The sequence below is a fragment of the Amphibalanus amphitrite genome, unplaced genomic scaffold (genome assembly GCF_019059575.1).
Source record: "Amphibalanus amphitrite isolate SeventyFive unplaced genomic scaffold, NRLGWU_Aamphi_draft 000513F_arrow, whole genome shotgun sequence".
Lineage (NCBI taxonomy): Eukaryota > Metazoa > Arthropoda > Thecostraca > Balanomorpha > Balanidae > Amphibalanus > Amphibalanus amphitrite.
In genome coordinates, this window is record NW_024882007.1 from 298,475 (window position 1) to 313,221 (window position 14,747).

At 50.3% G+C, this 14,747-nt stretch overlaps 1 protein-coding gene across 2 annotated transcripts in view; it reads left to right on the forward strand.

Annotated features, from left to right (window-relative positions):
* LOC122393045 (FH1/FH2 domain-containing protein 3-like) overlaps nucleotides 1–14,747 on the forward strand; it is a 98,471-nt gene that overhangs the window by 45,321 nt on the left and 38,403 nt on the right. For both annotated transcript variants that reach the window (XM_043388626.1, XM_043388627.1), the window contains one exon: nucleotides 1,004–1,113. In XM_043388626.1, the coding sequence (XP_043244561.1) occupies nucleotides 1,004–1,113 (110 nt within the window). The remainder of the gene's footprint in view (nucleotides 1–1,003; nucleotides 1,114–14,747) is intronic.

Below are 14,747 nucleotides of genomic sequence, written 5' to 3' on the forward strand. Positions count from 1 at the left end.
ACACAGACCAACCCAATACCCACGGGTCAAAAAAATCCCCCCTTCGCGTTGCGGAGCACGCAGGTAATCCTAGTGCACTGCTATTTTTGAAGCTACCTGAACTTCACTGTCGAGACCTGTCACATGATATACATGATTCCGTATGTACAAGAGCAGCTGGCGAGCGTCCCTGAGACTGTGCAAGATACCGGATAGCCAAATGAAGGGCAGCTGGTTTGTGAGCAGTTTCCGTTGATCTCGGCAGGGCGCGGTCTGCGCGGGTGTGCCGAAGGGCGCCGACAGGGAGGGAGGGACTGCCGTCCGCGGATTCGAAGGCCGGCCGTTGGAGCCGAGGAGTGTCTCCGTTTGAAGTTTGCTGGTGATGTCAGCCTATCAGTGTCCGGGGTGTGTGGTCTGGCAGCTGTCGCCCCCGCCCCCGCCCCCGCCCCCGCCCCGTCCGCTGACCGTTTCGTGTCCCTTGCTGGGAGACAGGGTGGCAGGAAATTCCAGCAGCACCGGTATATACGGTTCACAGAGGTGGGCGGCGGGGACAAAACGGCTGCAGGTTTTATCATGCACTGCTCAGTGGAGACACAACAGACCGGTCAGACGTGTCCGAACGGAGAGCGCATGCCTGAAGAGGGCTGAGCTATCGCCTGTTGTAATACATTTCCAAAATATTGAGGGTTATTGAACCTGAAATGCGCTAACATCGTGATGTTGGCATTCCGGAAGAAAAATGTGTTCAGCAAATAAAAATGTGCCGGGCAAATAAAAAAAGCAATAAAAAAAGCAATAAAAAATGTGCCGGGCATACGGTCTTCAGAACACCGAATTGAACAATTTATTTTTGGTTGTGAAAATACGCTCATCCTAATGCAAGGAAAAATACTTACCTTCCTCGAATTAACCCCATCTGACCTGACTTGAATTGAACCGACTACTGGTTACTCCGTGACCCACCCGAGTCAATCCGATATAATCCCACCTGACCTGACCAACCACTCTTCTGTTCTGTTTTCAGCTTTCGGACGCTACACTGCAGATCTACCGAGACGGCGAGCTGGGCAGCTACCTGGACCCCGAGCTGTCCATCAACGAACAGCATGACGAGTTCGAGGGCTTCGTCGACAAGTGAGTACCGACTCCCCTGACCCTCTCCGTGGCCCTGTCCGCCCTGCGGCTGTCAGTTTCTATCCAGAACACTCCCGTGTTGACAGGCACACATACAGTGAGCGCTCTACCGGCTCCGCCCAGTCTCTTCAACAGGCTCCGCCCTGCGGGTCAGCATGTCACTCCACCCATGGCACTCACAGCCTCTTGTGGAGAGTGGCTCTTCATCGTTCACGGACTCACCAACGCTCTTCCTACAGTCATTCATGCTGAGGCTGGATGGCTTGTGTGATTGGTATCAGTGGCGGATCGGGGGGGGGGGCAAAATGGGCATTTGCCCCTCCCAAACGGCATAATTTTAACATTACGCCTATGGACGAGGCATAGAAAGAATCGATAAATTGTTATGGTTTGCCCCCCCCCCCCCCCACAAAAAACTCTGAGCTGGATCCGCCTCTGATTGGTATAGTCCCCGAGGAGTTCTCTGTTAGAATTCTACTGGCAATCCGGAGTTCGCGGCCGTTCGTTTAACCTCGGCGCTCCACAAACGATGTTGAATCAGGACACAAATTATCAATGATAGGGCTATCATTTCACCCCCAACTGCGTGTGTTTGGAGACCGACGCAACAAAAATATCCGGTGCGTTCGGAGGCGTAAATCAGCTCCCAGCAGATCTTCGATGATCGGTTATGGTTGGAAAGAGCGCTTAAATTCCAACGATTCCGGTTTACATGTGTCTTAATCAAAGAAAATCCGTTCTCATTTTGTAATTCGATTTCGTTTTGTTTATGAAAGCCCAGACCAGGTTTGTATTTACCCCGACCTAATTTCATAAGTTCACAAAGTTCAGAAGTTCACTCAAAGTTCACTCAAAGCAACTCATATCTCGTCCACACCGCACACGTGTCCACCACCCAGCGCGATAGTTCGAACCCGGAACAGCGCCCGCCCAGTTCTCTGTCCGTCTAGTGTCGCCGGACCGTCTGTCCCTGCACACGCTGTCTGGAGAGGAGCCCAGTTGGCAGTCGGCCGTGTCGCCGGCGCCACGACAACCGGACAGGCTGGCAGCGGTCAGACATGTATTTGCGCACGGTCACGTGACTGGCGACAGTGATCACTGGGGACGATGCGATCGGTCACGTGGGCATTTGATAACGAACGTCATAGCTTTATTTGTCATTGACTGTTTTATTCTACGATTATTTATTGATCGGACACACTAGCAAATAAATTGGAGCTTCTTCCCTATAGCCAGCGCTCATTGGAGGCGTCGGCTTTTTATTCGGGACTCCCAGCTTCCGGGCACGAATTGGCCACTGACAGGCACAATTCACATGATGCTTGCATCATAAAACAACCGCAGGTTATGTGGAGCGCTCTCGTTTGTGCCCGTCCCCGCTCAGAATTCCGCCCACCCAGCACTGGCTGTGTCATTTCCCACGGGTTCCGTCTCACAGCTGTGACTGCCGTGGTGGATCACTGTATACTGAACAGTCACTGCCGGGAGTTTAGACTGCCCCAGTCCAGTGCAGAGTCCAGGAAGGCAGGAGTTCCCCGCTAATGACGTCGTTAAATAACCACCGTCATCTTTACTGTCGGCCGCCGTGGGTTAGCTCAAACCACTGTCGGTCACTGTTGAATCACTGTCGGTCACTGTTAGTCACTGTTGACCGCGGACGTAAGCCTACACCGCCAGTGGACGGCGCCGTCTCCCACAGGAAATAGAAAGCCTCCGCTCAGTCTGCTGCCGGTGCGCTCGCAGTGCGCGTCTCGCCTCTCTGAACACGATGATTGCAAACGGACTGCGCAATCACAACTGTAGGCGAAATAGCTCCGTTCGAACTCATGAGACGACTTCGAAAGCTGAAAAGAAAAGGCGAAGTACACTTCAGTGGGAAATAAGGCGGAGCGAAATGCAAACCAGCATAATTTCGTGACGCTCTATTGATGGGGAATCTGATAACGTTTTATAATTGTTGGGCTGATATAGGAATATTTCAGGGAGATTTTAAAAGGAAATCCTTAAAATGATTAGTTCCTTTCTACTTCCACATGTAAAGAAATACCCCCATCCTCCTTTCCCCTCCGGCCTTGTGCCTAGGACTTGCCGCTCTCTGTCTTTCCCCACTCGTTCATTCGTCTCATTTCTCTCTCTCTCTCTCTCTCTCTCTCTCTCTCTCTCTCTCTCTCTCTCTCTCTCTCTCTCTCTCTCTCTCTCTCTCTCTCTCTCTCTCTCTCTCTCTCTCTCTCTCTCTCTCTCTCTCTCTCTCTCTCTCTCTCTCCCAGCCCTCTCTCCCTCCCATAAGCGTAGGAACCATGGGTGCAAGGGTGCAGCTGCACCCATAATATTTTTCCAGTGGGTGCAGACAATGTATTCTGCACCCACAATAATCTGAACCAAAAACCCCTTTTCTCATCAACACTACTTCCCATGCAGCACGGATAAATTCAGGATATGTTGCCTTATGCCTACTATCCATCTTTCGAAGCATTTCCTACTGTGATGTCTTCAAAACTTACATTTGTGCTGAAGAAAAAAGGGAAATGGAGCATGTGATTGAACACATACCGAACCGATGACCCACTGTCAAAATTTTTAGCCCGATATATTCGAAAATGGCTAAGTTGGCCGCTTTTACTTTTTGCGGTAGTCAATATTGACAATATTAACCCTCGCATGTGTGTGGCCTCTTCCAGCTTCTAATGTGTAGGGGGAGGGGGGGTCGGTCGGACCCCCCTGCCGTTCGGCCCCTGATCGAGCTAGAGCTTTGCGGAAAAAACGAGGGTGCTGCCCGTGACGAGAGGAAGCCGGTGATACCCAATTTTAAGGTCCTAGGTCATTGGTTGACCTTCCAGGTCAGGTCAATATTCCAAAGGTCGGGGAAATCAGGATCTGCTAGAACTGCGTAAAGTGAATCTGTTATCGGTTTTTTGGGGTGCTGATCACGAATATCTGATGCTAATTTTGATCACAGATGATTCCTTCATGCATTTAGGCCAGATCGGGTCAGGTCAGGTCAGGTCAACCATTAGGCGTTCTACCGGCTATCCATAGTAGGTGTCAACTACCACTGACGGCGTCGTAGCATGTTACGAAGGCACTAAAACTACTTCGTAAACGTTCAAAATGATGCTCAATCCGAAATTCGCCCGAAAAACTACCCTAGAAACATGTAAGAAAAAGTGAGCCGAGGTCATCAAAGGTCAATGACCTGACCTGACCTTCAGGTGACCTTCATACCCACCATGATGCATGGGACGAACATCATTTCACATGTTTGGACGTCTACAATCACAAAAAGACTGGAAACGCGCGGATAATGTGAGCTCTGACATACGCCAAATCGCGATTCCGGCCGAACATGGTCTCGAGAACCAGGTCACAGGTCAAAGGTCTTTTGGGTCAGGGTCATGAAATTTTCAGAGTAGGTGTAAAACTGATCAACTCGAGGGTACTAAAAGTGTCGTCGCGATCGGCCGCTTTTTGCGCGAGTTATTTGCGAAAAACCATGGGAGGGGGTTCATCTGACCCCCTACACACGCAAGGGTCAATGCTTCCAAATGCACTTATCGGTCGGTACCTTTTCGACATGGTACACCCTCAAAACTCGTAACGAGCCTTCGCTCGGGTGTCGCTTCCTACCCCCCCCCATCCCCGCTTCACCGGCCATGGCTAGATTTCTGCACCCATGCACCCACAATGTTCCAGCCGTTCCTACGCCCATGCTCCCTCCGACCCTATTCCTCCGGCCCTCTCTTCTGTCCAGTCTGGTCATCATGATCAAGGCCATGACAGGCACGAACAGTGGCTCATTAGCCGCTAAATGGGCGCCGGCGGGATACGATTACAGATAACGAAGACGGCAATAAGAGGGCCTGTGTGTCCAGCAGCTTTGAATGCATTAGCCGTCTTGGTAGTGATATCGTGCGTTTGTTTTTACTGAATGGGGCTGTCTAGCAGTAGCAACCCTAAATAAATTGAATGGCAAGGGCTAAAACCGAGGATCGATCCCGTTACTAAATGGATTTAGGGGCACCCCCGTAAAGAAAGAAAGTGGCTGATGTTGTAGACAACACAATACACACTATACAATACACATGAGTGTTTATATCATGTTTTTAGTTCATTGTATTCTTCTTACGACACTACGCCATGATGAAAAGAAGCCAGATCTTTCAACGTTTACCTGCGCGGCGCAATTGCTCGCCATGACGCCATTCCCCGTCGATGGATTTTCCATGACCTGCCCTGTCGATCGCGCTCCCCCTGTGTGTATTCGCTCACGGCTTCTCAGCTCGACCTCCCGGCCGGCAGCCCAGCCAAATATTTACCGGGCGCCCCGGGCTGGTCCAGGGTCTCTCCGGCTTACCATGCGCGTCGCTGGGCACCTGAAGCTGCCCTGACCCGACCCGGGGGTCAGCGCCGCGCCGGCGGGGGTCCCGCCCGGGAGTAAAGCGCTGCAGCTGGGGTCACGGGACGGTCCAGTGAGGGCCAGCCGGTCAGTGGCGTGGATAGACTACGTGCACGGTTTGGACTGACTTATTAGCGGCCCGCATCGCTCAACAATGCGATGGTGAGCTGGGTAGTGTAAACTCAGCGCTGATTTTTAATGGCATGAATATCATTTGGCATGAAAATAATTCGCGGTGTTTACATTATTGCGGTCGGTTGCATTGCAGGATTGCGCTGATATCACAACATTTATTTATTTGTTTGATATGCCTGAGCTATCAACTTTCGTAATATCAGTGCATATTTGTACATTGTTCCAAACGTGATTCTCTTGGCGGTGTCGGATACATACCAAGACGCTGACGGCTGTACCTTTCTCTGTCGCTCATGACACAACATCCTGGTATGTTCTCCATTTAACAGCTCAGCCCTGAAATAAGGCGATTTGGGAGTCACGAGCGGATTTTTCACCGATTTTAAAGTGTCTCTCCGCCAGTTCCGGCTAGCTCTAACATCCGCGGCGTTTGGATAAATTGATCGCTGCCAGAGACGACTATAAGCGTAAGCTGTCTGAAACGAATGCCGTCATCTACTAGTAGGGTGGCAGGAGGCGGGTGAGCTCGCACACAAAGAACCATTGGGGTGTCCGGTGAGTACTTTTCTGGCCGAGTGGCACGTTCCTGAGTGGTCATTAACGTTCCTATCCGGTGTTGTGTGACCACAAATCGGCTCCGGGTGGCGTCTCATGAGCGGAATCCTATAGTTGAATCCGACCTGACCCGGCCGTAACGCCTCGAGGTATATCTAGGGAGATTCGCCCCACCTGCACGGATCCTGGGGAGGTGTAGGTTGCGTCTCTGGCCGCTCGGAGGTGTCATATACAAGTGGCGGAGTTAGGTGGGGATGGCCCATTGTGTCAGGAGTGATAATGTGGATCGTGTCATGAATTGCCCTGAACTCTAGGAGGGACTCGTATATCTGAACTCGTTAAAACCGCTTAACAGGACACACCTGGGTTGTTTCATGTCCGCTGGGCTATAACAAAGGGATATTTATTGACAGATTTACAGCCAATGGAATGGGCCTGGCTGACCCCATTGGCACAAACCGTACTCTCATCTGCCAACGCAAATTATTGGCCATCTCCTGTATAAAGAAAACAACGACTTTGCTTCTTCTTAACCCAGATGCTTATGGGCTCTCATAGCCCGCCATGGCAACAGACCCGTTAGCACTCAGACTCTAACCGCAGCGTGTTTCCGAGGACTATGCTGGATCGTCTCTGCCTCCACTGCTCCGCCGTCCAGGTCGGCTCTGTGGCGCCGCTGTGTTGTTTGGCAGCGAGAGGTGCTACGTGCCAGAGGTCAGCCAGTGACCCGGCCTGGAACGCCCCCAGTTTCTGTATACAGTCTACAGCTGTGGCCCGACAGAAAAAAGGCATTTAGTCCGGCGGAAAGGGAGGCTGACTGATCGACAGAGGAGGGCATACATCGGCACATGTCAACAGAACGACGTTACCTATACAATCGACGTTTATACCTACCTAAACAATACATACAATATACAATTACAATATGCAGTCTCTTTCAGTAATACAGATTCACGCTGGCGTGAGGGAAGTATAGACTGTCATCAAAGACCCGTCTGTCACCTGTCGAAACTCCAAACACAGAAGCCTGCATAGAAGCGCAGTAAACACACAGACACACAAACACATTACCCACGATTCCCACCAATTCTGCCGCAAGCTGTCACAGTGCGATCGGGGCCAGTGTGACTGGTCGCGTCGGCCCAGATGTAGATGAGGGGCGGTGCGGTCTGCCGGTGCCGCCGGTAGTGGCTGGCGCGCTACCTCCCACGGCCGGCTCCCACGCTGCCGCTCGTGCTGGCAGTCTGTGGACTCGGAGCGGTGCCGCCGGCCGCCACCGTCACCTACAGCCGCGGGCAGTACGGCACACGGCTCACCGCAGCTCGGTGTCTCGTGACTGCGAGCGGTTAGACGGTGCCAAGTGCCGTCAATTAATCGGCACTGTGTCTAGCCGTAATTAAAGCTGATGTAGTGGGCTGTTCCCTGGGAATGGAGGGTGTTCAGTAGTAGTTGCGACGATTGTCGTGTGTGCGAAGGGTTGCGCGGAAGAGAGGTGAGACGTGAGTTTGTGCCAGGTGGGGTTGGGATGGGTGGAGAATTACAAACAGATGCGGCCGCCGAGCACAACAATCGCGGCTGTTGTGTCCAATGACAAAGACGGCACTCAACCGGCTCACGGAAAAAAAACGACGAACACAGCTCCTTCATTGTATGAGTCGCTTCTCTTCCTCAGCCACCAGACGCATCTAAAAACTAAAAATAACCCCTCGCTCGCGCTTCACCAAGCCCCATTCACTGATGTGATTCGCAAGGCAAAGCAGCACAATATCCACTTGTACCTATATTTGGGTGCATTAATCATGTTGTTTTGTAATCATTTTCATCATGTTCTTGCATCAGGCGTTGGACTGGGTCTCCGGTTCGATTTTGATCTCCATCCGAGCTCTTCATGGCCTTTAGGGATCGCATAAACAAAGCCACCGAGTCTAATGACTGAAACGGTGGTGTGATTTTTCATAATCTTTTGATCTCCTGCCGTCCTTCAAGACCTCACCAGTCACAGGTTTATCTAGACCACTTGTGTTGTCATTGGTCATATATGACATCACTTGCCTTGCGTGGCGTCATGTCACTGACCTCTCGTGACAGCACTCTGACGTTGGCCACGTTCACCACGCCTTTCCTCCTTCCTCCCGCTAACTACATCCATCCAACGAGAACTCTAATGACAGACGGTGCAAGATGAGCCCCTTCGTGTCACGACTCTTTCTAAGACGAGTCACGACCCCGATTCCAGACTAATGGCAGACTATGCTGAACCCTCGCCCATGCAGTTAGCCCTCGTCCCTGCACGCATGGTCCGCACAGTCGTTCGACAGCAAACGGCAGAAACGCATATTTATACGGGGAAGGAGAGGATGCCGGTTGCAGGATATTTTGCATACCAGACAGGCGACAATATATGTCGGCTTGTCCAGAGTGCCGTGGACAGGTTGTGGTGAGGTAAATGATTGCATACCTAATGTAAAGAGAGTGGATGTGCTCAAGTTCAGTTACTTCCTGAAAAGAGTGTGTATCTTCACAAGTCAAAGTGAAGGTATATATCTTGCGGTTCGGTCAGTGAACTGTCAATGACCAGCTCTCGCGTGAGCCAGATCTGATGGATGCGGTCACGACGAGAGCAAAGCCTCGTATTATCACGGAGAGCTATATTCGAGAGGTTCGTGTAATGTAACATAGCACTAACAGCGCGGTAGTCGGGCGGGAATGATGAACGATGGGCGAGATAAAGTGAGCTGACCCGCACGGTGGTCATTGAACAAGCAGAAGTCACTGTATTAGACTGCTGAGTGCTGAGCTATGGAAATGTCTTGACTTTGCATCGAATTGACAGCAGGTGACGGGTGTCACTCTCTAGCTTGCTGCCGTGCTCTTCAGCTCTTTTATAGCTCCTGCCGGGGATAGGATGTGTTTATCGGTGACCTTTCACGTGAAAGGGCGTGCCCGAGCTGTTCCCACACACGCTGTTCCTGCTTGTTGGCTAAGGAAGCGGAATCCCGAAGGCCGTTCTCTTTGTGGTTTGCCTTCGGCTCAGATATACTCCTGATTACGAGAGCGTAGCGTTGCTCCGCAGCGATTGGCCCCGCTGCACCCTGTGCTGAAGTTGGCAGGGCTCACTGCAGAGATCCGTTTCGGGGGCCGCGGCTGGAACGGCACCGTTCGCAGAATGCGTCGGCAATATCGGCAGTCAGCTGCCGCGAAACATCAGTGGTTTGTTTTCTGAATGGATCACACTTGGCTGCGAGCTGTCTGTGGATATTCCGATGCTGCGTTTGTTAATTATTCAAATTCTCCCTTTGTCATATGAAGCGTTTGGAAATTTCCCATCATTCATCCCGGTACTGCACTGTTGTGCCACTTGCATCTCTATATTTACACTGCATGATGCATGTGATACTCAACTTGTCTCATTTTGAGAGCAATTGTCATTTAAAATTCACTCGACTCTATATTGCGCTTCACAAAATAATTGGGACTTTTTACTGACCATATCTTCTGCGCACCAAGTCTTAGTGTGCCGTCTGCCTGTCAAATCCGGGTCATACCCCACTTCACCCCCTTCAAGTGCGACCGGACCAGGTAGAGTTTCTGTCGACCCCTCGCACCCTCTCGAGTGTGGAGAGGCCGGGCAGCTCCCGACCGACCGCGAAGTGGGCCCTGTTGACACCGAGACTGGGGCGCGTTATGGCGAACATACAGCCGTCTCATGGCGAACACACAAGAGAGTGTCCTGTCCTGTCCTCCTCTCTCTGTCCTCCCTCGAGCTTCGAGTGGTCTGGAGAGAGTGGCGTTGAGTGTGTGGCGCATGAGCAAGAAGCGATGAGCGATACGTAGCTCTGTGTTGACGGTAGAAGCTCAGAGATGGGGGATTTGATTGGAGACTGGTACGGTGTCAGCCATCTTTGTGGCAGATTCAGTGCGTGCTCACTTGATTCATACCGCGGTCTGTAGATTTCCTGTGAAGAGCACCGTAAACGAGCAGCCGTGTCAATACCGAGCGCGCTTATTTGATCGTTGTGAATCAGTATCATATCCTCATGACGTCAAAGGTCATCAACTGACCTGAGCTCTCCTTTCCCGTAAGATCGGATGTCTGATATTTGTTAAGTCAGTGCACGTCACAGATGTGCACTCATGACTGGCTGATCTATGACGGAACTGGCTTGCCTCTGCTGGTCTCTTCAAACTGAGATCGCGGTGACCGCGTGACTCTGCCCTCGCCCGTCGAACAATGAGCTGCTATCCGGCGAGGGTCAACTGACCCCGGCCTCAGTCCGGGTCGGTCTTACCCCGTCAGTTCGAGGACTCGCTGCCTGCGGCGTCGCTCTGTCCTCAGTCCTGCATCGGTATTACATCACACACGGGGCTTCCTGTTTATACGACTGTGTTCCGGCGCGGCTGCACGGGCAGCCAGCAGGGCGCGGCATGGTGTGGGGCAGGACGGAGCGGCACGGTGGACCGACGGGTCGGACTGGGCCGGACCGGGACGGACCGGACCCAAAGTGCACTCCTGAGAGGTGCGGCGGTCGCAGAGCACAGCCACTGCACGGACCGTGGATGACTGAATCGATAACATGTGGTTCTGGGAAGACGGCCCTTCCAGCGTAGTGGTGAAGCCGCGAGCCAGGAGCCGTTCCTCTGCCGCGCGGTTCGTCGCCCCGAGTTTTTGCTAGGCTGCGTTAGAGCGGGTCTTCATGCGACGCGACGTGTTGCTTTCATGGGCGTTTGTCCATGGTCTTCAGTTTGACAGAGCGAGCACTCGGACTGCCTTGTAGAACATTCAGACTGAATCACTGGCATTAGTTTACCGGTCTCTGTTGTCTGACAAACACCAACGCTGAAATGGAGTGGATATGACCTTTTACTGGCTTATTAGTTGACTTCAGTTGTTTTTTGGCTTCCTTGGTATATTGTATATGCGGAACCCTTTGCACCCTTGACACCATTCCCGTCTTTTAGCCACTGCTGTCACAATATTGCGTGTGACATTTTGATGGCTTCCCTGGCCCAGTAACGAAGACCTATACATGCGACGTGGTGTCCTCAAAAGACACCGCAGAAGCCCAGACGCAGCGGGAACTGAAACCCTGCTATCTTTTTGTTAGCACAGATGAGAATATGGAAACGTTACTGAAGCTGACTTTACGACGCGCAATGTCAAATTTGTCTTAATATATTTTGTCATTAGACGCCTAAAAATATTGCGTTGCTTATGTGTTTGAATACCTATTTATGGAAGGTAAACGCTGGGTGATTATCCCGTTTTTTCATATACTCCCGTGCTGTGGGTGTGTCCGATTGTGACTTATGATTGTCCTCATTTTCCTCAGCCACTTCACATTCAGTCTCACCCAGTAGCCCTGTCTGGGTTCTAAATGGCAAGTTCCGATCGTAGGCAACACGGCTCGGTGGATTTATCTTACCTACAGAGGGCTCGGGTGTGAAGGTGGGCTGCCCTGGGCGTGTGTTTATACCTGCCAGCGACTCCCAAAGGCCAACAGAGACGTAAACACTGCGCCTTACCACCTCACACCTTCCCAACCGCAGCACCAGAACCCAGATTATCTGCATACAGTCAGCACACAACACTGAAGGCCTATGTAGTTACATGACGAACATTTTTCCGTTTTTAATGAAATTTTAACTGACAGTTTATTTTGCTTTGGTTAAAACATCATCAGTGGTCACCTGGCTGGCTGTGTGAGATCACCCAGTCTAAAACAATAAGGTGATGTCATTTTCCTTAGCTTATCTAAGCTGTTCTGGGTTTGACTGAAGCAGAGTCCAACTTCAACTCCCTGCCCAGCCCAGTCCCACCAGTTGGCATGCCTTACGTATCTCTCAGGCGGAAATAGACACCGTTTTTTTTTTCGAGCGGAGGAGATGCTTGACCGTGACCTGGTCGGCCACATGCGCTGCGTGTGAGGATGTGTGAGAGCTGGGAGCATGTCCCACGCCGTGCGGGGTCTCAGGGCACGGAATGTGGGTCCGGAGGTCATGGTCAGGTCGGTGATTAGCGTACAACGAACGAGAGTCGTGTGTACTGAGTCGTGTGTACTGAGTCATTGTTCCCAGAGTTTTAATCTTTTGAAAGTTAATGCGGTGTTGGCAAAGATGAAGTTCTGCTTTAGTTGGATTATAAAAAATGCGTTCTTTCTCGAACCTGATTGCCTACCGAGGGAATAAACTCCTGAATGATCCTGCAACAGCCTCGCGTTTACTCGAAAGTGCTATACGCTACTGGAACAGAGGGAGTGCACAGTAGCAGACTCTGAGAAGCAAAACATGGGGTTTAGTGACTTTTGTGGCCTCACCTGCGCAATACGACAATCCTCTACGTCACTCGCCAAGTTTGCAGATATCTGATGATGCTCAATCGACATGGAAAGTACAAACGGTGCCAAATTTTCCTCGCCCTCCTTGGTGCAGTGAGTGCAAAAAGAAGGTAGCGATCAGAATCTAAAAATGCTTATGCGATCGCATTTTGGCATTGCTATCAACTTACAGCATCATTCGACTCCGAAAATGAGACGTTTTCACCATTGATTGGCATTATAACACCTCTGCAAACCTTGTACACCTCTATCATTTGTGACAGAAATCCCCTGCATTCTTTGGATCCGAATATTTTAATTTATGGACTTCCATTGGTCACCCAACAAGTATTGCGCGCTTTTGACTATAACGAATGGCATGTCTGCAGTTTTCCATTGGACCCACAGAACGCTGAGCAATGGACATGACCGTGCTACATCAAAGTCGAAGGCACTGAACATCGGAAATGTTTTCTAATTAACATCACCGATGTTCGCGTGTTGTCTAGATCCTGAATGCAACAATGTCTGAAAAACTATGTCTGGGAACGATGCTGAGACCAGACCTGGCATTTGACTGTCTGTATCCGAAGGTTGGGACTTTTCAATTAGACAATCACTATTCTTTAGAATTGTGATTTTCTATTGAAAATCCCAACCTGAGCTACCTCTCTAGGGGGGTGTTTAGCGTTTCGGCCGCGATTTAGGACATCTTGATAGGGGAAAGTGGGGTAAGACGGGCACCTTAACTTTGGAGCCATTTTTCGGCCGGTTAGAAACATCATAGAAACGGGAAACTGGGTGAAAACCTTTTTCAGACATTTTACTTTCATTTGCCAGAAGATGAGACTTAGACCTGATTCAACAAATAAACTGCAGCTATTTTTGCAAAACCTTGCAAAAACCCGTCTTACCCCACCCCATGGGGTAAGACGGTCACATGGGTAGGGCAAGACGGCCAGCTTCTTTCACCGATCAGCGCAGCTCGCAACAAATGCCCGAGATTAGCCGCATTTATACAGTCGCTCGTTGGTCTCAAGTGCTTCGGAAATGGCAGTATACGAGATTCGTGCAGAAGGCGTATGCTCCTATATAGGCCCTAGTTCAGAAGCCATGTAGAACCGTTTTTCACATTCATTATTCGAGAATAAACTGTGCCGAAGGAATATTGCTAACATGTCTGTGAGTATCGGAATCGAACATATTCTTATTAGAAATGCTTCTTTTTTCCTACAGCAACAAAAATATTTTCACCATTACAGACCCATTGGGTTCATAGTTGCCCGTCTTACCCCAAACTCAATGTCAGAAGTTCAGCACGATTTTTCGCTGTGGACAATTTGATGCAGACAAAGCAAATCCGCCGTAAATGAACACTGTTGGCATATGAGTGTACCACAAGTGATTGCGAGTTTTTAACTCTATAGTGCTGTACACAAAAGCTTGCACAATACATTATGGATGTTTTCAATGAAATGAGTGTTTTAAAGAAATCAAAATAAAAGATTATCGACTGAACACAAATTCACCAGACTTGAATGGTGGTGTGTAGTGGGAAAGGCAATTCTGGTCCTAACTTTTCTTGCTCGTAGCGCTATTGGTTTGGTCTGCAGAAGGGGTGCCCGTCTTACCTACCCTGACCGTCTTACCCCACTTTCCCCTACCCTCGAAAACGGCTCGTTAGATTTTCTTGCCATTTTCAGCGTTTGGTCCCGTGTGGGGGAGCTACCGGCTGGCATCGGTCGCTTGAAATATAATTAACCCGTTTTGGGGTAATCGGCACGTGCATTTTCCCATAGGGTTAACATGGGGAAAAATTGAAAATGCGATTTGCGCAAAATCTGTTCAGTAATATTTGTCCACATTTTTAGGGTCAGTTCTTGGGCTGGCACCTCACCTTCTGGATGTAATTATTTAAAATATAAATGACAAAATTTCGGGTAATCGACGCCGACAGTTACCCCATGTTGAGCCTATGGCAATTTCGAAAAATTATTTTCAAATCGATTTTACAAAAAATTTCCACGTTAGATTTTGAAAAAGTTCCAATATGTTGTGCACCAGGGTGTCGGCTACCACGTGGTATGGGTCAGATATGGGGCGATTGAAAAGCACGTGCCACGTGCAAACGTGTTTGATGGGGTAACCTCCGGGAAAATCCGACATTGGCCAACTTGGGGTCCTATGGCGTGGAAACCACTCCACCTAGCGACACCAAATCAACGCAGCCGGTGAGC